The 23,303-nt window shown below is 53.6% G+C and overlaps 12 protein-coding genes and 4 non-coding genes across 16 annotated transcripts; 7 read left to right on the top strand and 9 right to left on the bottom strand.

The window, feature by feature from the left end:
• Positions 1-70: 70 nt before the first annotated feature.
• On the top strand, positions 71-1,068 carry SAICODRAFT_16005 (receptor/non-receptor type protein-tyrosine phosphatase; the record flags this gene model as incomplete). The annotated part of the gene is made up of 2 exons (XM_019165593.1): positions 71-245; positions 299-1,068. The coding sequence occupies 2 exons, from the start codon at positions 71-73 to the stop codon at positions 1,066-1,068; spliced, it is 945 nt and encodes a 314-aa protein (XP_019027059.1).
• Positions 1,069-1,207: 139 nt separating this feature from the next.
• On the top strand, positions 1,208-4,894 carry SAICODRAFT_68361 (putative importin subunit beta-4; the record flags this gene model as incomplete). The annotated part of the gene is made up of 3 exons (XM_019170374.1): positions 1,208-1,213; positions 1,273-3,512; positions 3,758-4,894. 3 exons carry the CDS (start codon positions 1,208-1,210, stop codon positions 4,704-4,706), a joined length of 3,195 nt encoding a protein of 1,064 aa, XP_019027058.1. The 3' UTR covers positions 4,707-4,894.
• Positions 4,894-5,345, bottom strand: SAICODRAFT_4164 (uncharacterized protein; the record flags this gene model as incomplete). Its single annotated transcript, XM_019168670.1, has 2 exons — positions 4,894-5,274; positions 5,331-5,345. The coding sequence occupies 2 exons, from the start codon at positions 5,343-5,345 to the stop codon at positions 4,894-4,896; spliced, it is 396 nt and encodes a 131-aa protein (XP_019027057.1).
• A 107-nt stretch (positions 5,346-5,452) lies between these two features.
• SAICODRAFT_16002 (uncharacterized protein) lies at positions 5,453-7,045 on the top strand. Its single transcript, XM_019165592.1, has 2 exons — positions 5,453-5,853; positions 5,913-7,045. The coding sequence occupies exons 1-2, from the start codon at positions 5,752-5,754 to the stop codon at positions 7,008-7,010; spliced, it is 1,200 nt and encodes a 399-aa protein (XP_019027056.1). The 5' UTR covers positions 5,453-5,751; the 3' UTR covers positions 7,011-7,045.
• Positions 7,046-7,071: 26 nt separating this feature from the next.
• SAICODRAFT_t3 lies at positions 7,072-7,150 on the bottom strand. The gene has a single exon. It is a non-coding gene; the product is annotated as a tRNA-Asp (tRNA).
• A 493-nt stretch (positions 7,151-7,643) lies between these two features.
• Positions 7,644-8,057, top strand: SAICODRAFT_22383 (uncharacterized protein; the record flags this gene model as incomplete). The annotated part of the gene is made up of 2 exons (XM_019166558.1): positions 7,644-7,806; positions 7,870-8,057. 2 exons carry the CDS (start codon positions 7,644-7,646, stop codon positions 8,055-8,057), a joined length of 351 nt encoding a protein of 116 aa, XP_019027055.1.
• Positions 8,058-8,322: 265 nt separating this feature from the next.
• Positions 8,323-8,950, bottom strand: SAICODRAFT_4161 (uncharacterized protein; the record flags this gene model as incomplete). Its single annotated transcript, XM_019168668.1, has 3 exons — positions 8,323-8,440; positions 8,490-8,542; positions 8,591-8,950. The coding sequence occupies 3 exons, from the start codon at positions 8,948-8,950 to the stop codon at positions 8,323-8,325; spliced, it is 531 nt and encodes a 176-aa protein (XP_019027054.1).
• A 568-nt stretch (positions 8,951-9,518) lies between these two features.
• On the bottom strand, positions 9,519-10,562 carry SAICODRAFT_16000 (putative methylthioadenosine phosphorylase; the record flags this gene model as incomplete). The annotated part of the gene is made up of 2 exons (XM_019165591.1): positions 10,397-10,562; positions 9,519-10,340 (listed from the first exon to the last, which is right to left on the bottom strand). The coding sequence occupies exons 1-2, from the start codon at positions 10,505-10,507 to the stop codon at positions 9,519-9,521; spliced, it is 933 nt and encodes a 310-aa protein (XP_019027053.1). The 5' UTR covers positions 10,508-10,562.
• Positions 10,563-10,662: 100 nt separating this feature from the next.
• Positions 10,663-10,769, top strand: SAICODRAFT_t19. The gene has a single exon. It is a non-coding gene; the product is annotated as a tRNA-Leu (tRNA).
• A 211-nt stretch (positions 10,770-10,980) lies between these two features.
• Positions 10,981-13,000, bottom strand: SAICODRAFT_4159 (uncharacterized protein; the record flags this gene model as incomplete). The annotated part of the gene is made up of 2 exons (XM_019168667.1): positions 10,981-12,776; positions 12,895-13,000. 2 exons carry the CDS (start codon positions 12,998-13,000, stop codon positions 10,981-10,983), a joined length of 1,902 nt encoding a protein of 633 aa, XP_019027052.1.
• Positions 13,001-13,196: 196 nt separating this feature from the next.
• Positions 13,197-14,456, bottom strand: SAICODRAFT_22379 (FAD/NAD(P)-binding domain-containing protein; the record flags this gene model as incomplete). Its single annotated transcript, XM_019166557.1, has 1 exon — positions 13,197-14,456. One exon carries the CDS (start codon positions 14,454-14,456, stop codon positions 13,197-13,199), a length of 1,260 nt encoding a protein of 419 aa, XP_019027051.1.
• Positions 14,457-14,652: 196 nt separating this feature from the next.
• On the top strand, positions 14,653-14,731 carry SAICODRAFT_t20. Its single transcript has one exon. It is a non-coding gene; the product is annotated as a tRNA-Asp (tRNA).
• Positions 14,732-15,006: 275 nt separating this feature from the next.
• Positions 15,007-15,114, bottom strand: SAICODRAFT_t2. The gene has a single exon. It is a non-coding gene; the product is annotated as a tRNA-Leu (tRNA).
• Positions 15,115-16,958: 1,844 nt separating this feature from the next.
• Positions 16,959-18,672, top strand: SAICODRAFT_28289 (uncharacterized protein). Its single transcript, XM_019167109.1, has one exon. It carries the CDS (start codon positions 17,287-17,289, stop codon positions 18,529-18,531), a length of 1,245 nt encoding a protein of 414 aa, XP_019027050.1. The 5' UTR covers positions 16,959-17,286; the 3' UTR covers positions 18,532-18,672.
• Positions 18,673-18,902: 230 nt separating this feature from the next.
• SAICODRAFT_4156 (uncharacterized protein) lies at positions 18,903-19,198 on the bottom strand (the record flags this gene model as incomplete). The annotated part of the gene is made up of 3 exons (XM_019168666.1): positions 18,903-18,952; positions 19,012-19,118; positions 19,176-19,198. 3 exons carry the CDS (start codon positions 19,196-19,198, stop codon positions 18,903-18,905), a joined length of 180 nt encoding a protein of 59 aa, XP_019027049.1.
• Positions 19,199-19,408: 210 nt separating this feature from the next.
• On the bottom strand, positions 19,409-22,394 carry SAICODRAFT_63065 (uncharacterized protein). Its single transcript, XM_019169971.1, has 10 exons — positions 22,158-22,394; positions 21,802-22,102; positions 21,389-21,746; positions 21,079-21,336; positions 20,782-21,013; positions 20,663-20,731; positions 20,351-20,608; positions 19,944-20,300; positions 19,661-19,891; positions 19,409-19,609 (listed from the first exon to the last, which is right to left on the bottom strand). Exons 1-10 carry the CDS (start codon positions 22,293-22,295, stop codon positions 19,475-19,477), a joined length of 2,337 nt encoding a protein of 778 aa, XP_019027048.1. The 5' UTR covers positions 22,296-22,394; the 3' UTR covers positions 19,409-19,474.
• Between the last annotated feature and the right edge of the window lie 909 nt (positions 22,395-23,303).

The raw sequence follows: 23,303 nt of genomic DNA, 5'->3' as shown, positions 1-23,303 counted from the left end.
ACTCCAAACCCACCTTCAAGGACCTTCACCCTTCCTTGAGCCGTCCATCATTCGTCGCTTCTGGAACTTCATGACCCGTCCTTCGCGTTCATCAGCCTCAGCAGGCGCTGCCTCCTACCGGGCAATTCAAGAAGCCGAGTATAGACGACTAGACGAATCAGACGATCTGCACTCCCCGTATTCAGTCCTGGAAGCACAGAAGGAGGAGAACGAGAGCAGGAATAGGTATAGAGACGTGTTGCCATGTGAACTCTCTTTCGTATGCACGATTTTGGCGTGTACTAACCAGATTTCACAGACGAACACTCTCGGCTAAAGCTTTCGAATGGAGGGTATATCAATGCGTCATTGATCCCTTCTTATCACGAGGATCCTGCACTTCCAACATATATAGCGACACAAGGTCCATTACCTAATACATCTGGCCACTTCTGGCAACTGGTGGTCGAGCAAGGCACCAGAATCGTTATCATGCTCACCCCCCTCTCCGAAGGCGGACGTACGAAATGCCACAAATACTGGCCAGAAGCCGGACAATCCCAGAGTTATGGCGACGTACACGTTGAATGCACCGGTGAATGGAATCTCCCAAGCACGGGTAACCAGAATATGAATACGTTACGGGTGATCAAGGTCAAGCTCGGCAGTGGGAAGGAGTGGGATGTGTATCATTTGTGGAGTACGACGTGGGCTGATCACTCAGCTCTCGAACCGGCGGATTTTTTGACGCTTGTTGCGCAGGTTGACGCTCTTCGAACGAAACCTACCGCTCTCGTGCCTACCCTGCCTAACCTCTCATCCACACCGGCGACACCGCTGCTGCTGCACTGTTCAGCCGGTGTCGGACGTACTGGAACGTTCATCTCAATCCATACAGCTATCGAATACTTGTTGAGGAACAAAAGTAAATTCGGAACGGAGGAGGAGCTGGTAATCGATATTGTGGAGTGGTTGAGGGAGAGGAGGATGTTGATGGTGCAGACGTTGGATCAGTTTGAGATGGTGAATGAGGTTGTCATGATGTCGCTGAAGAAGATAGATCGATCAAGATACTTTATTCAGCGATAAATATGTAAAGGGTTAAAACCGCGGTGTTTGCCGTGCCTGAAGGTTCCCACCCCACGCAGAAAAAAACGAAGGGCAGCTTACAAGCGCATCTCCAACCCGCTCCTCCCCTTATATATCGAGACCCAGCTCTCTGGCAGAGATGGATGTAAGTCACCTCGACAAACAACTTCTTGCAATAACAAGTCCTGATGTCTTGTTTTATAGCCTACATATGTCTCCAACCTGGAGACCCTTCTGGGCCAAACCATGGCACCAGACACCCAATTGATCGCTACTGCGACTAAGACGCTCAAGGATAATGTCTATTCTCGGCCGCAGTCTTTGCCGGCTCTTATCCATATTCTCCAGCAAAATGCCAATGTGCAGATTAAGCAGTTGGCTGCTGTTGAGGCACGTAAGCTCGCTCCTATTTTCTGGGGTGACCTTCCTGAGGATTTGAAGGCCCAGGTGCGCCAGTCGCTCTTGCAGAGCACCTTGGCAGAGCAGAGTGCGCTGGTCCGTCATGCTTCTGCCCGTGTTATCTCGAGCATTGCCAAGACCGATATGCCTGCTGGTGCCTGGAACGACCTTCCTGCTTTCCTTAGCCAGGCTGCTACCAGCCAGAAGGCTTCGGACCGTGAGGTCGGTGTTTACATTCTTTACACTCTCTTTGAGACTATTGAGAGTATCTTCACTGAGCGTATGGGTGATCTTTTCGCCTTGTTCGGCCGTACCATCCAAGATCCCGAGTCGCTCGAGGTTAGGTCCACTACTTTGCTCGCTATGGGCAAGGTCAGTGAGATCTTGGACGGCGAGGATAAGCACTCTGTCAAGATGTTCCGAGAGATTCTTCCCTCCATGGTCAACGTCTTGCAGGAAGTCATTCAGGCCGGTGACGAGGCCGCGGCCCGTAACGCCTTCGAGGTGTTCAACACCCTCCTTATCCTTGACCCTCAGTTGATCGCCAAGCACGTCGCTGACCTCGTCAACTTCATGGTCCAGCTCGCTCAATCCAAGGAGATCGACGAGACCTTCCGATGCATGGCTTTGTCCTTTATCATGACTTGCGTCCGCTTCAAGCGTTCCAAGCTACAGAAGCTCAACCTCGGTCCCGCGCTTACTCTTGCGCTCTTGCAGATCTGCACGGAGGAGGATTCTCCCACTCCCGAGGATGACTGTCCGTCTCGCTTGGCTTTCCGCACCATCGACCAGTTGGCTACCTCCCTTCCCCCGTCAGCCGTCATGGCACCATTGATGAACGCTATCCCTCAATACTTCAACAACGCCGACCCAGGACACCGCAAGGCTGCCTTGACTGCTGTTGCTGTCGCTGTTGAGGGTTCCGTTGACTTCGTATCCAATCAGCTTGACGTTATTCTGCCTTTGGTTAAGCAGGGTCTTGCCGACTCCGAGAACGTCGTTCGTCGTGCGGGTTTGCTTCTTCTTGGTCAGTTGGCCGAGGAGTTGCCTGACATTATCTCCGCTCAGCACTCTGACTTCATTCCATTGGTCTTTGCCATCATGGCGACCTCTGGTGAGGATGTTGCTACATCTGCTTGTAACGCTCTTGATGCCTTGCTCGAGGGTTTGAAGAAGGATGACATCGTCGGTTACTTACCTCGCTTGATGGAGCGTCTTTGCGCTGTTTTGCAGTCTGGTGCCGCTACCAGCGTCAAGCTTACCGTTGCTGCTGCCATTGGCTCTGCTGCTCACGCCGCCGAGGATGAGTTCGTTCCTTACTTCGAGATGACCATGAAGTCCCTCGAGCCTTACCTCGGCCTGAAGTCCGAGGACAGCGAGGAGATGGACCTCCGTGGTGTTGTTACTGACACCATCGGTTCCGTCGCTGGTGCTGTTGGTAAAGAGCGCTTCGGCCCATTCGCTGATATTGTCGTTAAGCTTGCCCACGAGGGTATGAACATCGGTAACCCCCGTGTTCGCGAGTGCTCTTTCTGCTTCTTCGCGATCATGGCCCGTGTCTACGGTGCTGACTTTGCTCCTTTCTTGGAGTACATCGTTCCTGACCTCATCAAGTCCTGTGAGCAGGAGGAGCACGAGGACTTGGTCGGTGAGGACGGTACTATCAACCTCGGTGGTGAGGATGACGATGACGAGGATGGTCTTGGTAACCTCGGTGTCAACTCTGCTATCGCCATGGAGAAGGAGATTGCTGGTGACGCTATGGGCGAGATCTTCGCTCACACCAAGCACGCCTTCATGCCTTACTTCGAGAAGTGTACTGAGGCTCTTATGGGTCTTACCACTCACTTCTACGAGGGTGTCCGTAAGGCTGCCTTCGGTTCCTTGTGGCGCTTCGTCTCTACTTTGAACGTCATGATGTCCCAGGGTCAGCCTGAGTGGACTCCTGGAATCGCCGCTGCCAACTCGATGCACCCCGACGTCGCCAAGATTGCCACCATGGTCCGTAACCTCACTCTCCAGGAGTGGGAGGACGAAGATGAAAAGTATGTATATTCCCTCCTTCCTTCCCATGAGCTGCACCGCGAGAGATATGGATTGGTCGAGATGAACACATACCCAGCTCATTCGGAAAAAAACGCTGACGCTAAACCAAATGGCACGAACCATTTATTAATTAAATCTAAACCCTCGTGTCCTGACTCCTTTCTATATCTCGCAAGCGTGGATTTGCAGCCATGAAGAATTTCGGGTTTTTCTTTGGAGCCGATGGCTAACAATGTTCTTCTAGGATGGTCGTCACTGAGATTTGCCGCAACATTGCGGACTGTGTCCGTACTGCTGGCCCTGGCGTTTTGGGCAATGATCTTGAGAGAATCGCTACCGCTACTCTTAAGATTCTCAACAAGCAGCATACCTGTCAGATCGACAATGACTACGAAGATGGTGTTCTCGACAATGATGAAGATGGACCGCTCGGTGATGACGAGGACACTGCTGAGTACGACCAGCTTTTGGTTGACTCTGCTTTCGACATCGTCATTGCTCTCTCCTACGCCCTCGGAGAGGAGTTCCAAAGTGCGTTCGGTACCTTCTTGCCGTCTATGCTCAAGTACTACGACGCCAAGCGCTCTAACGCTGAGCGTGCTATGACCGTCGCTGGTGTCGGAGAGTGTGCTGGTGGGTTGAAGGCCGGTATCACGCCCTACACTGCCCCGATGTTCAAGCTCTTCAACGCTGGACTCGAGGACCCCGATGCTGAGGTCAGGTCCAACTCGGCTTACGCTGTTGGTTTGTTGGTCTACAGCTCCAACGAGGATTTGTCCAGCCAGTACATGAGCGTCTTGAAGAAGTTGCAGCCTTTCTTCGAGGGTGAGAACCACCGTAATGGCAAGGACAACGCTATCGGCTGTGTTGCTCGCATGATCATGAAGAATGCTGCTGCTGTTCCTCTCCCTCAGGTCCTTCCTCATTTGGTGGCAAACTTGCCATTGGAGAATGACTTCCAGGAGAACACTCCCGTCTACAACATGATCATTCAGCTCTACCGCACCAACGACGCGATCGTCATGGGATTGACCGGGCAGTTGCTCCCTGTCCTTGCGTCGGTGTTGGCGAAGGCTGATGAACAGTTGAAGCCGAAGGTTAAGGAGGAGTTGGTTGAGTTGGTTAGGGCTTTGAACGGGCAGTACGCTGCTCAGATTTCTCAGCACCCTGCTTTGGTTGCTGTGCTTGCTTAGATTTGTTCAGCATGGGTTCTTCTTGTGGATCATCGGTTTTACATTGGCGTTTAAAAGGGATTTTGCATAGTTCTGGCATCGTATACCTCATCTAATACAGAGAGCGCGACTCCTATAATTTACCTGTTCATATTATTATCCATCATCCCAGTCCCTAATCGTCGTCTGTCGTATCGTACACCGCTCACTACCACAATCCCAAGGGACCCTTCTTTTGTCCCGGGATGAACTGCTGCACGCTCCCAATGATCTGTCCATATGCCGTCTGCAATATCTCCATCACATCTTCCCTGGTCAATCCCTGTCCCTTTTGCACAATAGCCCAGACAAACGCAACAATAGCCGAGAAAATGGCCATTTTCACGGTGCTGACTACGGTGGAGTACATGAACCTACCGGCGCGAGTGAGAATAGTCATACTGAGCCAGAGAATACCAAGGAGCATGAAGATCGAGGTTAAGTCTGGGTGCGACTGGGAGAGGGCGTACAGGCGGGGACCAGCGATGCGGGTGGTTTCGCGAACGGCGGTTTGGGCGTAGCCCATGCCGGTGAGGAGTGTGTCCATAACCTGTGGAGATCACAAGAACTTAAGCAAAGACCCGGATCACTGCGACAGTGACTTACGGTGCTTGCGTCCATTTTCTTGTTTTTTCGGAGTGTTTGTTTTTGCGAACGGATCAGCGCGCAAGTTGTAGACCATGTCGACGTCGTACCGCGGTCGTAGCAATATCGATAGACGTTAAACATCACCATTTCGAGAGCAGGGGGAACTCAGCCGGTAGCACGGTCAATCATACGGAATTCACTGGTGCTTTTCATTGTTTCTTGCCAGTCTCCTACATAGGCTGCAATTACACCGACGGGATCAGGCAGCTCAAAACTGCAGCCTCCCGAGCCTCGCTCTCGGCGCGTACGGAGGTAGCTCAAACCTTGTTCTATATGAACGTGTGCGTTGCCGCCAGCTCAGAAATTGACCGCCGGATGAGGTCAACCAGCTTCATCAGTGACAGGTCAGGCTCAATTGCAGTCACAAAAGCTACTAGAAATGGATCAGCTGGGCAATATGAAGGCGTTCTCACGGCCAGTTCATGGTCAAGGGAAGGAACCGGAAGAAGAGACGGATTATTTGTCTGATCTACCAACTGAAGTCCGACTATTGCTGCTTGGGATCCTGTGCTCTGACCTGAACTAACTTGGTTTGCACAGATCTTCTCCGTCATCGTACTGTCCTTACCTCTCAGCTCGATCACAGCACTCAGCACGACATCCAAAGCTATTCATAATGTCATCAACACCTCAACTCACCTCTGGCAAAGCCTCTTCTTGCGTGATTTTGACTCGCCAAGACCCGCCTTTCCTCGCGATCAGTTCCGAGCACACTACAAAGAACGAATGGTCGCTATCCGACGCCTTGGCAATTCCGAGAAAGACGTCTTACCAGAGGCTGTTGGCCGTGTACTCCATGACGTGATTGAGGAGAACGAGGCGAAAAACATCGCTCTAATCAGGCGGAGCTTACATTCGAGAGTCGATGATCTCGGCGTGTGCTTACCGATGCTCACTATCCTTCTCACTCGCTCTTGGCTTGATAATGATCCGAGTACGTGGACTATGTCCCCTGGCCAGGTTCTCGACTGTCAAGCCTATATCTATCGTGCGAACGTTGAACACTTTCTCGCCGCGAATAGTTCATCTTACGAAAGTCATATTCTGCTCATCTGTATTCTACGGGTCATGCTACACTGGATTCAAACGAATGAGACAGATAATGACATCATTGCCGATGATCATTTCAGCAAAGAACACGATCTTGTTGGGTGGCCGCGAGACCCTGTTAGAGCTGATTTCCAGAAGGATGTGAAGGAGAGTTTGGACGGGAGGTGGATCAGTCTGTACTCTTACCTCGATTACAGTGATTTCATCACCTTACCAGAGCGCATGCAAACCAACTCCGAACCTTACAGAGAGTTCTTCGATGGTCCCCAGTATTTTGACTTTCACGTGGAATCACCTCCCACGCCTAATGCTGCATCACCTTCGGATGGATATCGGCTCATCTCCGGCAGAGGGGTGGATTTCGATTCATTCAGTTTTACGGGATGTGCGAGACGGATTGAAGGGATGTCGGAGGGTTATGCATTGGTGGAGTGGAGGAAGATATATGATCAGGAGGATGTGGAGACGAGGTGGATCTATACGGGGATGTTGGTGCCGGGAATTGGAATTATTGGGTTGTGGACGGATGGGATGGAAGAGGACGGTCCGGCTGGGCCGTTTATCTGCTGGAAGAACGAGGGATGGTGATATAGGGCCTGCAACGGCATTTGCGGTAGCGGTGGAAAAAGAGGCAGAAAAAGAAAAAGTGCTCCCTGACCGAGGATTGAACTCGGGTCCCGCGCGAGCCCAATGACAGGCGCGTATACTAGCCACTATACTATCAAGGATAGTTGATGGTAAGATCCTATGGTTAACTTTCCATTGTTTACTCACACTCCCCTCGAGCTCCCTTGATCAAACTGTACTTGCGGGGACAATTTTCTTGACCCACGACAGGATACCGTATACAGCTGCTCTCCAAATGCACTCTCTATCTGGCCGCTCACAGCTATCGCTTATCAAGTACATTCTTATTATCTCACGGCATTGCGGGGATTGCCCCGGCGGCAATCGCCAGCTGCAGAACTCGCACGCTCCCAAACGGAAACCGCCGGTCAGAATCCCGACTAAGGTAATAGTAAGGGTATTCAAATTGCAGTAATCAGCGGTTTGCACAGGCTTACCGTAAACCTGGTTTATACCTGATTAGGCAGTCGTTTAAGCATCGCGATGGGGAATTGGGAAGGCCTAGGGGTGGAGGACGTAAGCCTCGTACAAAACGACGGTCTTGGTCGTCTCCTCAGTTTTGATCCATACATGCTGCCTACCTAGGTTAGCAAAATGGATTACGACAGACCCGAAATCAGTAAGAGCGCTATCAAGGAGGCGGAGCTCGAGATGGAGCGTCTCGACATCGAGTCGGGACAGGTGGAGATCCATGCGGACAAGTATAGCACCGTGAAGAGAGGGTTGAAGTCCAGACACATTCAGTTCATTGCAATTGGTTTGTTACTCGCGTCCTTCGTGTAGGATCAATCCTGATCCGTTCCGTCCATCCTCATCCAAGGTTTCGCCGTCTTCTTTGGTGAGTTTAATGGAGCTAACTTCGTTGCTGCGTACATCGGGTTGTTGATCTACTTCGTTTCCATGGCTAGATGGTGGGTGTGGAAGAGGTCAGGACTTGTGCCGTATGCTGAGATGGACTTCGTCACTGGGAAGGCGGAGATTGATGCGGAGGAGTTGGATTACCGCTGAGTGCAGACATAGTTTTCAGTGGCCCGCGCGGCCAAAGGTAATTCCACAAACTGACACAAAAACCTGTCGAGTCTGCACTCAGCGGTATGTGGAGGAGGTGCTGAGGAATATTTGGGAGAAGATTTGGTTCGCGATTGCTTAAGGATGGGTTTCTCATTCATCCGATGGTATCGCTTGCATGTTTGACTCCCACGCAACTTGAAACACCAGCCACCTAACTCCTAAAAGATAAAAACTTGGTATAATGAGCGATGACCAATCTGGTTCAGTAGACGAGATCGGTGTTGAACTTCTGCCCGGTCTTCTCACAGTGGATCTTGTATAGGTGCATGAAGCTGAACAAATCCATGGTGTTCCTCAAGGTGTCGTCATCATTGAAGAACCTGTAAACCCGTTAGCAACCATCTCAGTTGTTCAACTAGAGAAACTTACTCGATGGATCCGCTCACGGTGAACAACACCTCAGTATCCTCGTACATGTGAAGCTAGGTAAAATTAGCCCATTCTAACCCAAGCAAGACGCATGTACACACCGTGTGAATAGTACCCGGGTTCTCCACGACATAATCCCCAGGTTGCGCAACCCAATCATACTCAAAATAATTCCACTTCCCCTTGAGCGTCGTAGCGGTAACCACCCCCCTATGCCTATGCTTCCCCAAGACGGTATCGTTGGGTGCACGCAAAACAATCACGAAATCTCCAGACTTGGGTTCATAACGGAGGGGCTTGACGAGGAGGTCCCCGACCCAGGGATGCCAGCATGTATCGGTTTTGCCGTTGACGTAGACGTCTGGAGCACCGTGGGCGTCGACGAGTGCCATTTCGGCTCGGTCGAGGGGAGAGAGCTTGGATTCGGAGGAGATGCGACGTTCGAGTGCGCCTGGAGCCATTGTGGTATGTTTGTGAGTGTAGTGAGGGAAGGTTGGGAAGTTATTGCCATGAGAGGGAGAGACGACGGTTTATATAGCAAAGGAGGTGATTACTAACCCACCCCACCTCTCACGGAAGCAGGGGAGTGGAGAAAGGGTTCACAGTACGATCATGTGCTCCTCCTAGGCCTACCCCCCGCGACGACAGCAATGGCAGCATCACGAGAACACCTTACCACGCACTCTATTTCCCTGCGCTGACAAATTCAATGAAGGGTACTGGTCGTACTGGACATAGGGTTTTCATGTGAGTTCTCCTCGAGCTCGGGGCGGCGCGCGACCGGTCGACCCCCGTGGGTTTGGATGCTTGCTCGCGCTCCCAGGGATGGATCACATGTGCAATTTTAAGGTTTTGATGATACGATATGAGGTGATTCGCTCGGACAAACAATGTACCGGGCTCGCGACCGAGCTGGAGTTGAACAGCAATGAATTGTCTTGACATCATGCAACAGCAGTTTTTATGTGAAGTCTATAGTTTCTTGGGGTATCCGCTATAGATCTAGTACGATCCCGTCGTCTAAAAAATCTAGTAGTATCCAGGAAGAATGTAGTCGAGCTTCTCCACAGTAGCAGCCGGACGAGCATGCTGGGGAGTGATACAAGCAAATTTCATCGAACCCTCCAACTCCTGCCCAAGCTTCTCAATAACAGACGCATCCTTCTCAAACTCCTCCAGCGCAGCCTTAAGCAAACGACCAGCGTTCGCAGTGTTGTTCCTGACGTGAGCCATGACAGCCTCGACGGTGACGCCTTCCTCATCGACACGCCAGCAGTCGTAGTCGGTTGCCATACAGATCATTTGGTATGCGATTTCCGCCTCACGAGCGAGCTTGGCTTCGGGGAGGACGGACATGTTGATGACGTGTGCGCCCCAGGAGCGGTACATATGGGACTCAGCACGAGTAGAGAACTGGGGTCCCTCCATACAGATCAACGTCAAATCACCCTTCTGGGTCTTGGTGGTGTGCAACTTCTTCCCAGACTCCTCGAGGACGTGGGAGCATTTCTCCAAGATGGAAGCGAGGTTGGCGGAGAATGGGTCGGCGAACATGGCGTGAGCGACCATACCCTCACCGAAGAAAGTGTTGGGACGGCCGAGGCGGGTACGGTCGATGATCTGGGTGGGGAGAACGAAGTCCTCGGGGGCGATTTCCTCCTGGAGGGAGCCGACGGCGGAGAAAGCGAGGATGGCCCCGACACCGAGGTGCTTCAAGGCGGCAATGTTGGCACGGGCGGGGACCTCAGAGGGGAGGATGGTGTGCGCAAGGCCGTGACGGGCGAGGAAAGCAACATGAGTACCAGCGGGGGTCTTGGCAATCGTGATGGGAGACGAAGGGAAGCCCCATGGCTATAATGCTACATCAGCCGCCGTACACAACGGAATAGAGAGCGGGGATAACGTACAGTCTCAGGGTTAACTTCAGCAACGGTCTCGAGACCCTCGAGCTTGTAGAAACCGGATCCACCGAGGACACCGATCTGGACTTGGCCGTTGAAAGTAGTAGGGAGGGACATAATAGATCTCGAGAACTGAAGGAATGACCGAGGAAACAAGAGCCGGGCGGAATTCCTCATACGCGACATTTTGGATAATCTAAAGCAGGGGTGGTAACAATTCTGATACCGCAAAGTTATTGTCAACAGTTGAGCTTGGTGAACCCACATCCACAGCAGCGATGGCCGAGCGGTCTAAGGCGTCGGATTCAAGCGTAAAAGCTTTCCCTAGCAGGAAATCCCGATCTCGAAAGAGGCGGGGGTTCAAATCCCCCTCGCTGCATGTTTTGTTTTTATCAGATGACACGGAATGAACAGCACAGTATATAACAACGTCCAAAGCATATCATTGCCCTCCCGATCTATCAAAGCAAGATGTTACAAGTACAAAAAGGGAACCGCCCATCAGCGAACCCAATGCAAAATATGCCCAGCCCAGCAAAATAAAGCCTCACATTTTATCTTACCCTCCTATCCTCCACCATTAGCTTCCCTTACTCCCATCCAGCAACAGCAACAGCAGGCTTCTCGGCATTCTCAGCGGGTGCTGGTGCAGGAGTAGCATCATCTTTCTTCGCCTCACCACCGGCAGGCTTCTCTCCACCCTCAACTTGCGCAGGACCACCGAACCTTCCCGGTCCACCAAATCCACCACGTCCCCTCATAGCACCCCTCGCCATCCCCCTCAATCCACCACGTCCTCCTCTACCACCCCGACCATTACCGGCACCGACACCAGCAGCTCCCTCACTCTCACTCGCACTCCCCGCAGCACCACCCGCTCCAGCTCCACGCCTATTCTGAATCTCACTAATCGCATACGTCCTCCCCGTCCTCTCATTCTGAGACTTCACAACACGAGCACGAGCCTCCAACATCGTCTCCTTGGACCCAAAGTAGACGTACGCAAAGTGCTTGTCGGGACGGAAGCGGATACCGGTGATGGCGGAGTGATCTTGGGTGGCGAAGATCTCGCGGGCTTCTTGGTCGGAGTCGACGGGGGAGACCCAGTAGCCTTGTTCGCCGGTGACGAAGGGTTGGGAGGGGGTGCGTGCGGGACGGGTAGGAGGGGCGGCGGGAGCTCCTGCGGAAGCGGCGATGGCGGGGTTGGGCTCCGTGGGAGTAGCGACAGGTTCAGGAGCAGCCATCTCGGCCTTTGGTTGTTGCTGTTGCTGTTGCTGTTGCTGTTGTACAGGTGCTGCCTGCTGTTTCACGGGGGACTGGATAGGTTTAGCTTCCTGTCCGTTTCCTCCCCTCCTGTACGCAAAGTTGAAACCCTGCGCCTTCATCTCCGCGCTCACCCTACCGCCCTCGACACCCAACACGACCCATCCGAAAGCAGCATCACTCAAGTTGAAGTTCCACATATTCTTGAACGACGCATCCTCCTTCGCGCTCTCGTCGGTGGACTTGGGCATACGGTTAACCATCTCGAGGACGTTGTCAAGAAGAACACGCTGCGTATCCGAAACGCTCGCCTCGACCTGCCCACGGACAGTCTCCCACACATCCATGAATCCCGCACGAGCGGAGATGAGCTTCGCGCGGAAGTGGTCGTGGGAGGGGTGTACCGAGAAATCGTTATACGAGCTCGCGTAACGGAAATGCAAACCAGCACTGACGGTGAAATCAGCCTTCAACGTCAACGCTAACTGCGCCAACAACCCCTCTCGTCCCGGGGAAGCATGCGAGATGAACACCCTGGTCTCGGAATAGTCGAATACGCGCGCAGCGGTATCCAACAGTTCTCCCATCTGTAGAATCGTGGTCCACATCGTGCCCTGACCACCCGCAATCGTCGTTCGTCCCTCGCCGTTGTCGAAGAGCTTATGCGTGACGACGGCACCACCGAGACCCAACAACCGCAGCTTACAACCCCCGAGATCAATCATCCAAGACGAGTGCTCGTCCACGAGGTGGAAATTGGGGATACGGTACTCACCCGCCCTGAATTTCTCGATAACGCGGACATCCTCGCACGCACCCCAAACAGTATAAACCGGAACCTCAAACCTCTTCGCGCCCGCCAAAAACAACGGTAACTCAGAGAGAATAGGCGTAGACGAACTAGTAATTGCCTGACGCAACTGATTGGTGGGCGTGCTCGGGTTTGTGGGGAATTGGTGACGAGATGATGGAGGGATGAGGGGGGAGTATTGGATGACGTGACGGAGGGTCTTGTCGGTGATGCGCTCCAGGGAAGATTCGTCGTAGAAACCGAAGTCACCAGTGTGTAGGACTACATCCGCTCGAGACTCTCGTGCGAGGTCGTTGATTTGGGAGAGGTTTCCTGTGGTGTCGAGTCAGCACACGAACCCCTTTTCCACACAATCCTCGACCGCGAATTGAGGCACTGCTCAATTGATCCAGCACGAAGCCAATTGACCACGCATCCGTCCGTAACTCACCTCTCACGTCAGCGATGCACAAGATACGCGCTCCATTCCCCACGGTGACAACTTTGCCACGCTGTCCGAACGCAGACGAAGGACCGTTTGCAATTGATTCAGTCATGATGCTGTGAGATATATTAAGAATGAAATTGGCCGAGGGAGGGGATGCTGGGTGGTGGGTGCTGGGTGCTGTTGTCGGTACTGGCGTCGTCGCGGTGTGGCTGGTGCAAATGCGCCCCGAGAGCACACAGGAAATTCCAAACAATTCATGGTATATAGCAAAGCTTTATCGTTTTATTCATGGTATATAATAAAGCTTACCCCTCCACGTTCCACGGATGTTTCCCAAACTGACTCCGGTTGCCAAGCTTTCTGCCCTTCGCATCCAGCTCCTCGCTATACTCCAATACTCTTTTGGTATATTCTCCTCCTAACGCTTTCTTTACATCCTCCCACCCCTTGCCCGCCTCACCGACCAATTCCGCGAGCCAGAGGGCGTGAAGAGCGGCCTGGTTCGTGCTGGCTGCAGTATGCGGTCTCGGTCCACATGTCGCGTCACCGGCCAGGATAACCCGACCGTTTGAGTGTACGATCTCCGGAGACCGCACATCCGTGACCGCCTGCAAAAACGGCTGTGGGGTCTTAAGTACCGCTTCCCTCATCGCAGGCGGTAACTGCTTCCTCGCCCTTTCTCTGACGTTCTCGATGGTCTTCTCCTGGAGCTGTCCAGAGTGCAAACTCCATGTTCCCACAAAGCCTTCGTTACTGATAAATGGATTCTCACCGGGTTCTTTGGAGTCGTTCTTGATGTCTTCGGGTAGGTTGACGTACCAAACCCAGTTCAGGTTTCGTTCACCCTCTTTCGTGGAGCCGCTTTCGCCAGGAATGGCGTACGTGAGACATTGCGTTCCTTCAGCGTGGAAGAATGAGAACTTTCCAATGAGTGCTTCACAAGCTTCTTTGCTCAGCTCTTTCTCGGGGATCAAGCCTCGGTAGGCGAGGTAGCCTGCGTACTTCCGCTTCACGTCGGGGAGGAGGGAGGATCGGACGGTACTGGAGGCGCCGTCACATGCGATCAATATGTCTGCTTCCGTCATGTGCTGCGTAGCTTCCTTTCCTTCTCCTGATGTGTACTTCACTTCGACTTTCTTCCCCTTAACTTCGAACGAATCTAATGTATGGCTGAGATTGTAGGAAGCGGTACTCGGACACTGCGGCGCCTCACCTTCGATATATTCACTGCCCCTCCCATCAAAATTCGCCCTCAAAACCCAGTATACCGCATCCCAACTCGTCATCTTCTGCTCTGTATCCTCCTTCTCCAACACCTTTCCCTCTCCATCCAGATACTGCCTCAGTCCACTCTTGACCGTTACGGTTGCGTGGGTACGGTCGTATGCGGAGAGGAAGTGGAGGAGATCGGGCTGAGCGACAATTCCGGCGCCTTGATTTGCCATTGCGGGAGCGCGTTCGAAGATCCGGATGCGGTGGCCGAGACGAGAGAGGGCGGTACCGGTGAGGAGGCCGGCGAGGGAACCGCCGATAATGAGGATGTCGAGGGGTTTGGCTGTTGTCATGCTGGTTGATCCCTCTACTGAAGATTCTGCTCGAGGAGATGTAAATATGAACCGTGGGGAGATCAAATGTCGTCGATGATGTTGACTGATCTGTGTGCGAGCGGAACTGCGGGGGATCTCATTCACCGAGGGAGCATGACGTGAGACCACAAAACCTGATTGTATCAATGTTGCGGAATTCAGTTGACATCAACCATCCTTGATAGTATAGTGGCTAGTATACGCGCCTGTCATCAGGCTCGCGCGGGACCCGAGTTCAATCCTCGGTCAGGGAGCATTTTTTAGTTTTGTTGCACCTGGTATTCCCGCGGTTGTCTAGCCTTCGTTAGAACCAGGACTCGCTTCTGACGGGAGATAGGGCAGCTGTGGTGTGATCGGTGGTCGACCGTTTGTACGATACATGCGAGAAAGGGTGACCTGCTCTTATCAAGGTCTAATCCAAGCCCATCCCGTTTAGTTGTTTTTTTACTAACCCTCGTACGAACACAATTGTTCATAAATCAGCGGGCCACCGTGAGAGCCTCGGGTGGGGGGAGAGTGACAAAAAGTGTGCAGCGAGGGGGATTTGAACCCCCGCCTCTTTCGAGATCGGGATTTCCTGCTAGGGAAAGCTGATTACGCTTGAATCCGACGCCTTAGACCGCTCGGCCATCGCTGCGATTTCGTGATGTTATTTTCGGTTGTGAATCTTGACTACCTTACCAGCTGGATAATTTACCCGAGCTCGCCTGTGCCGCACCTGCCCTGCCGAAATGTTCGAAGTCCGCGGCCAAACAGTCAGAGATCAACACCATCTCCTTTCTCCGATCCCATATATCCCGCCTGATCAGTCCATCCAACGAGCTCAGACGCTCTACCCGTCATTGTCTGACTTGCGCCATGGCCGACACAGCTTCCAACGCTCCCTCAACCACCGGTGCCGCAAACAGCGCAGCCGGCAACGACGCGAACGCAGCAGCTCGCAAAATCGCATGTACAGAATGTCGCAGGAAGAAGATCAAATGTAATGGAAATGGAACGGACTATTGTCGGAATTGCTGGGAAGCTGAGGTTGAGTGTGTTTATCCAGAGAGTAAGAAGAGGGGACCGCACAAAGGATACTTTGAGACGATTACGAACGTATGTCTTCTCCCCTATGCGCGATGATGTTGGTCGCTTACAGGATGAACAGAGATTGTCCAGAATCGAGAGTATGCTCGAATCCGCCCTCGCCGACGAGACACTAAGCCAACGTCCTCCCTCCTCCCCCTCCCGCTCCCAATCCTCTCGCGCCTCCTCACCAGACTACACCTCCCGTCCCCCTCACAAACGTCGTCGCACTTCACGAACTGGTCCATCCAACACCACCACGGGCGGCGATCTTCCCCACCCTCGCTACTTCTCCTCCTACACCGCTTCCTTGGCACCCACGCCGCCGGCAAACGCGCCAAACGCCTACCTCGACTTCCCATTTTCTCATCTCCCACCTCGCGCACTATCCCCACCTCCCGTGCCAGCAAGTCATCTAGACGCCTCTGCAGTCCGCGCGGGTAACGATCCCCGGCTCCGCTGTATCCAAGTCGACGACTCATCCGGTATCGAAACGTCCGACACATCTGTTCCTTTGACGTTGGATCCGAATTCAAGGATTTCGTTAGGCGGGGGAGCGTGGTTGCGGAAGTCATCCCCCAGCACCCAACTCCAGGGTCCCCGCGAAGAAGAAGTCGGCTCAACATCCGGCTGGGCAGCCCTCAAACTTCTCGCCTCTGAAGCCGAAGGCGGCGAATGGGTCCCCTACGCCCTCAGCAAGCAATTATTGGGGATCTTCATGGTACACGTACACCCCGTCTTTCCTGTCCTAAACAAACAGGCGTATCTGAGTATGCATTATCGTGCGAATCCGCCTGTGCCGAGGTGTTTGAGTTTAGCTGTGTATCTCGCGGGAAGTTTGTTTTGTCAGGATCCGCTTGTTTGTGGGGGTGATCAAAACCAAAATAAGGAGGATGCGCCGTTTAATCCGGAGAGGATTTGGGAGAAGTTGGATGAGCGGTTGAGGGAGGATGCGTTGGCGGAGGGAGCGCCGACGTTGTCGTATCTCCAGGCACTTTGTTTGGCGAGGATACTGCAGGATGATTGGGCGGATGACGAACAACAGTGTTCACCTACCCTCGGAGCGGGTAAATCCTCGAATGCGTTGTTGGATTGGACGAGGAGGGGAACTGCGCTCAAGATCGCGTTCGCGTTTAATTTACACCGATCACCGACTTCTTTCCGTCTCAGTCCGAGTGAGAAGAGACATAGGCGCAGATTATGGTGGTGTCTCTACACCCTCGAAATCTGGGACGCTGCCATCCGTGGTCGTCCACCCAGTGTTCGGGACGAGATGTTCGACGTCGAACCCGTCGACGACATGGGCGACGTAGACGACGTCGCCGACCGAGAACAAGCCACCGGCCACGAATTCTTCGTCCACACCGTCGGCCTCACCCGCATCCTCGCGCGTGTTCTCACTCTAGGGTATACTGACTCCTCCACCACCAAAACGAAAACGAAGGCAGAAAAATCGAGTCGCTTTGCGGGGGAAGTACAGGAGTTGAGGTTTTGGTTGGGGGAGTGGTATAGAGAGTTGCCTGGGTATTTTAGGCGTGGGGAGGGGGAGGCGGGGAAGGAGGGGAGGGATTTCTTGATGCAGACGTATGCTTGTGCGTTGGAGATTGGGTATCATACTGTGAGTTTGTTGTTGCATCGGGCTGTGTTGAGGAGGAATGGAGGTGGGAAGGGGAGGGAGGGGGAGGTGGGGTTCAGAAGTTCGTCGTCGTCGGGGAGGGGGAAGCGGGAGGGTGGGCATGAGATGCAGGATGTCGCGCTCGAGGCCTTGTTGCTGAGGAACGCGACCGCGATCGTGATGGCAGCCACCAGCGTCCCCGATCAATCCCTCAAAGGCTTCCCATGGCGCCTCTGCCAGCTCGGCCTCACCCTCGCCGGAACCCTCTTCGTCGAACAAATCACAACCACTCCGCAACACCCCTCCGAATCCTTCGCGATGGTGAGCAGGGGAACCTACTACCTCTCCCGCCTCACCCAAACCTGGGACCGCGAACGCGCTACGGGACCCGCGACACGTCGTAACCGCCGCGGAAACGCGGAGAGGAAGGTCAAAGGGCTGATGCACGTCTCCGGGGTCACGCTCGAGAGTAATGGTAATATGTTTGGTCCGGCGCCGGCGCAGGCGTATGTGGACAGGGAAAATGCGATTCCGCTTCCGCATGAGGATCCGACGTTTGTGTTGAGTTCGGTTGTGGAGATGGGGAATGCTGCTGCTGGTGGTGGTGCGCATAGTGAGAGGTCTGGGAGTGTGTCTGAGGGTAGTCGGTGGGGACGGTCCAGCCAGCAGGGTGGGTATGCGGCACAGGATACGCATACGGCGCCGCCGCCGTTGGGGAGACAGGGACCGGGAATGTTGATGGGGAGTTTGCCGGTGCCGGGACCTTTATCTCATGCGCCCCAGCATCAGCAGCAGCACCAGCAGTCACTACCACCCGTCAGCCATGCGCTCCCGAACATCATGGATCCGCTCTCTGGCCCACCGACGTTACAACCACCCATGCGATCCCCGTCCCCATTCTCGAATTCGTCATCGAATGGATACAATATGCGCACAGACTCGGGCGCCGGCCATGGGCATGGGTACGGGCGTAGTGCGAGTGTGGGTATGATGCCCGGTCATGGTCAACCTGGACATGGGCAACACACGGGGTACGACCAACATCAGCAGTACCGCACGCTTCCTCAACCACCTACCTTCCCGCCCCCTCCGCTGCCGTTGTCGACCTCCTCGGCGACGGGGAGTCAGGCTGGCCATGGTGGGTATGGTCATGGAGGATACACCCAAGGCCAGGCCCCGCCGCCGCCACCGTGTTATAGGCAGACGACGTATGATGGGTATACGCAGTCATCGACGTTACCGCCGCCTAGGACGAGTGCGATTAGGGATCAGGGGTATGCACCACCTCCTCCTCCTCCGAAGACGGGGCCGCATGGGCAGGGTCAAAGTGGGTGGGCTGGTCAGAATGGTACTGTTGGTGGAAGGTACTAAGAACGAAACACGCCGAGCGAGGGAGGATCTAGGATTGTATGTAGGTATAGTGGAACGAAGGACGTGACTGGCGTTGGAATTTTGGTAATGGGAGGGCGTCGGTATGTTTTATATGTCTCCTATGTAGAGCGCTGGCCGCCGCTTAATAATGAATATATTGCTCAAACACACGTGCGCCATTCGCTCCTCTGTGCTTCTTCGTTTGTACACTGGTGGAATGTTTTCTCGGACAGATGATTACCGATTCAAAGTTTATTGATCGAAGATGTTGAACCCAAAGATAACGCCGGAATACCAATGTAATATACAAGATGCCGACATCCACCCATGCAAACGTCTTTCAGCAGCTGCATCAACCTCCACCTCCCCGTTTAGTTCGGCTTGGTGATCCTGACCTCCTCGAACAAAACATGCCTGTTGACTGTAGATGCCCAGTCAGTATTGTGCGAGGGTGAGTGAACAGGAAGCGGAATAGCTTACCCTTAGGGTCGAACTTGATGAAGGACATCTTGGCATTGATACGCGGGCGCTTCATGGTGTAGAAAAACCCGGTCATGGCCGTCGAGACGAGCTTGACGAGAATCGTCCTGTGAAAAGACGGTCAGCAGCTGAAGATGTTCCCGAGTGACAGGACAGGCTCTCACCTTGACCTGGCCTTCTTTGCCATTTTTGATGATCGAGTATTTGGAGGTTTACGAACTTTGGTTGCTGCAAGGTCATCCAGGGGCCGCAGCTGAGGTCCGGTGCACGTGAAGTCTCCGAGCACAGCATTATTGCAAATGTCAATTGTTAGTATATTATGATAACTTATTTAACATTTGCTTTGCCTTAATGTCCGTTCTTGTCCAGCAACCTCCCGTTCCATATATGATCCCATGGCCCGCTGGGTAAAGTAATACAAACGCCAGATCCCTCCCGCCGCGAATCCCTTTGATATGACATCCTATTTCTTCGCTCCGGATCCTCTCCTACCATACGTAGACGACGACCTCGCCGGACGCGAAGCCTGCTGCTGCGAGGGAGGCATGACCATACTCACAGGAGACGGGACATCCTCCTCCTTGAGACGGTCGGAGGTCTGTACGATGTCACGTCAGCGAGGCTTATTACAGAATAGTGACCGTCGTACCCTTCTACGCTTCGGCTTCGCATGCGCTGCACTCTCCGCCGAGCGCTTCTTCTCCGCCGAATTCACTACCACCTCGAACCCCTTCTGCCCGGAGTGCCAGCTCTGCGATAACCTCATTGAACCGTCCTTGGAGGGAGTGGTAGAGTTACCGTGTTTCGAAGACGAGTGCTGTGACTTGCGTTTCTTCTCACGGAAGGGATCGCGCTCGTCTTTGGTTTTCGAGGTTTTCTTCTATATATCTGGTTAGCATCAAGTTACCTTTATCCCTTCGAAATACACATACCACTTCAACGAAATCATCGTCCTCGACATCTTCGAAGGACATGTCGGGCGAACTCAACTGGCTTGACGTCTGCGCAATATGTGAAAAGCGTGGGATAGCACCTTGACCTCCCTGCTTCGACTGGTTCCTGAATGGCGAAGCTGGAACTTGTTGCGAAGGCTTCGATGGGGCGAGCTGTTGCTTGTGCAACAAATCGATCTCCTTCTCGAGCTGGACAACCTTATCCGCGGCCGATTTCTCAATATGTGATTTAGCGGTATGAAGAGCCATGAATTCCTCACGTTGTTTGGACACGGTGCTCTGCTGACTCTCCACCTTCGACTGCAATGAAGCCAGGTCTTTCTCGAGTTCGGACGCCTGTGAAAACGTCAGCTTCCTTTCCCTATCTGGGCGAACTGAGTCTTGACCTTCTTCTCCAGAACTCCCTTCTCCTTCGCACTCCTCCCAATCAACTCCTCCAGCTCCGTCTCCATCTGCTCAATCCGCTCGGAACTCTCGGCTTCGACGACTCTTCTCGCCTTCAACTCGGTTAATTCTTTCTCGAGTCTCGAAATCTTGTTGTCCTTGGCTTTGATGAGGTTCTGATGCTGAGCGGCGTCGGCTTCCTTGACTTTGCGGGCAGAGCGCTCGTGCTCGGCGAGTTTGGCATCGAACTGCTGCTGGCACTATACAAGAATCAGCAACATGCAAGCTTACGCGATACCAACTGCTCCTAGTACCTGTGCTTTGAACTTCTCCATATCCGCTTTCAAGGTCGCCAACTCCTCCCTCCCCGCATTTGACGAGTCCTGTAGGTCGAGTCAGCAAGCAATCTCGTTCTTCGTTCGTGGCAACCCACCTTCATGGCCTGAATTTTGCCTTGTACATCAACCAACTCAGCCATCTTCTCACCCACAGCCTTCTTCGCCTCCTCAACCTCCTTCCTCGCCTTGTCCTTCACGGTCTCCAACTCAGCTTTAATAGCATCAGATTCGGCGCGAAGTTGGCGGACGACATTGTGAGACTCGACCTGCTCTGCAGACGGCTTGGCATCGATGCGATCACGGAGGTCTTTCTCGATGGTTGACAGCCTGTGCACAAGACATGAGATGTTAGCTCATGTAGAAACCTAAACCCGTGAACGTGCTTTACGAACCTTTGCTTAAGTACCTCTTCCTTCGTAGCCCGCTCCTTTTTCTCCATCTCGCTCTTCTCACGCTCGTTCCTCATCTTCTCCTCGGACGCCTTGACCTGCTCCTCCATCCTCCTAATCTCAGCATCCTTCTCGGTCAAGGCCTTCAACAAATCATGTTTACCCCCACGAAGAGCCTCGATAGTAGCCGAAAGTTCCTGGGCACGCTTCTCGTGTACCGCACGGGCGTCGTCATGGAGCTTGCTGAAGGATGAAGTGAGACTGTACAACGGCGCTTAGTAAAACGTATGTCAAACGTGAAGTGCCAGTGTACCTTTCGATCTCATCTCTGAACCCGCTCCGAATCCTCTCCACAAAAGCAGGCTCCTCACTCTCCCTGTCAATCTTCTTCTTCTTTCCCTCTTCCTCGATTACGTTGGTAACTTTGTCAATAACACCCTCCATCGCCTTCAACACCTCCGCAATCTTCCCCTCTACACCTTCACCCGACTTCTTCATGGCCTCTTCCACGAGCGTCCTGCTTTGCTCCTCGAACTTCTCCATGAGTGAGATACGTGCAGTCGATTCACGACGAAGATCCGCCTCGAGGGATTGCACCCGATCGCGTTCTTCCGCAAGAAGCCCCGCATTATGGGAACACTGCTCCAACAAATTATTCCGATGAAGTTGACCTATAACACCACGTCAGCCCATTCCACATCCCATCACCTCCGTCACCCCACATACTGTTAGACAACTGTCCCTCCAAATCTTTCACGAACGCAATCAACTCCCTCTTCTCCGTAACCCCCTCCCCACATTCCTCAACACCCCTCATCGCATCTCTAATCGCATTTCCCCAATCCTGGACATCACTCTTGACGCCCCTGACACGCTCAACCCACGCAGCCTGCTCGCGCTTCATCTCATCATGATCGCGGCCGAGCCCTTCGACGAATTTGCTTAACCCGGCGAACCGAGATTTCACGTTTGTGGTTTTGGTGCGGAGATCGGTGAGGGTGGAGTGGAGACGGTGGATTTCGGTATCCTGTTGATAATCATCAGCACGCAATCATTCGGATACGAGTCGAAGTGATATGAACCTTTTGGGCAACGACACCCTCCAACTCGGCTTTCTCCGTCCTCAACCTCTCCAACCCAGCAAACAGCAAAGCATCACTACTCCCGCTCCCACCTGCACCTCCCACATGAGGCTGCACGGACTGCGGTGTCGGCGGCATCCCGAACCCATCACCATGACCCAACGCAGACGGTGTGTTGATATTCGAGCGACGAGCAGGGGGTTGAGGGGTGCCGTGACCGGAGTTTGCGGCGGCGGCAGCGGCAGCAGCACGGGCTGCGCGTCGGGCACGGCGTTCAGCTTGTGCTTGAGCTTGGGCTTGGGCGACTTGCTGCTGTTGCTGCTGTTGTTGTTGTTGTTGTTGCTGAGTGGGCTGAACAGCCGCCGCGGCCGACGGGGGCAGAATCACACAATCATCATCCTCGTCAACTTTAATCATCACCGTCTGTTGCTGCTGATGCTGATGCTGATGCTGATGCTGTACCGCAGCCTGTGTTTGAGCTTGAGAAGGCGGCGCGATCTCCATCCCAGGCGAATCCGCAAACTGCTCCAAAACACGCAACGACTCCTGTAACTGCAACTGCTGCTGTCCCATCGTTTGGCGTCTGGGGAGTTGAGGTCGGGGTTGTTCGCCGCAGGGTGTGGTGAAGCTTAAGGTATCCTCGCCGGCACCCGCGCCGAAACCGGAGCTGAAGCCTGTGGTGTTGGTGGGAGCTTGGGGTGCGGTGCCGAATGAGGGGGTAGTAGTGGAGGAGAAGGGGCTGGGGTTGGAGTTTGAGGATGGGGTGGGTGGGATTGAGCCGAATGAGGTGGAAGGTGCGGAGAAGCCTGTGTGTTCGAGGGGAGTTGTGGGGATGGTGTTAGAAGGAGCCGTGAACGCTGATTTGTCCCAACCAGAGTTGGAAGGTGCAGGAGGTGCTTCGCCCGGTAATGTAGTCTTGAGACTCCTCGCGTCGAATTTGGGTGCATTCATCCCGAAACCAGAGCTCGAGCTCTCGTCGTTGTGAGGAGCGCTGATGACGCCGAAGCCGGTTGATGACTCCTGAGTCGCTCCTCCGCCGATGTTTACCTTTGCCGTGACGAGTCCCTTCGCGAGACTTGCTGTGTCCTCACCGGGTAAAGTCATCTTCATCATCTTCGCATTAAACCCAGGTGCTGGAACGACGGC

Source organism: Saitoella complicata, assembly GCF_001661265.1.
Source record: "Saitoella complicata NRRL Y-17804 unplaced genomic scaffold SAICOscaffold_1, whole genome shotgun sequence".
In the NCBI taxonomy this organism is placed as follows: Eukaryota; Fungi; Ascomycota; class Saitoellomycetes; order Saitoellales; family Saitoellaceae; genus Saitoella; species Saitoella complicata.
This window is presented reverse-complemented; position numbering and strand designations above follow the sequence as displayed.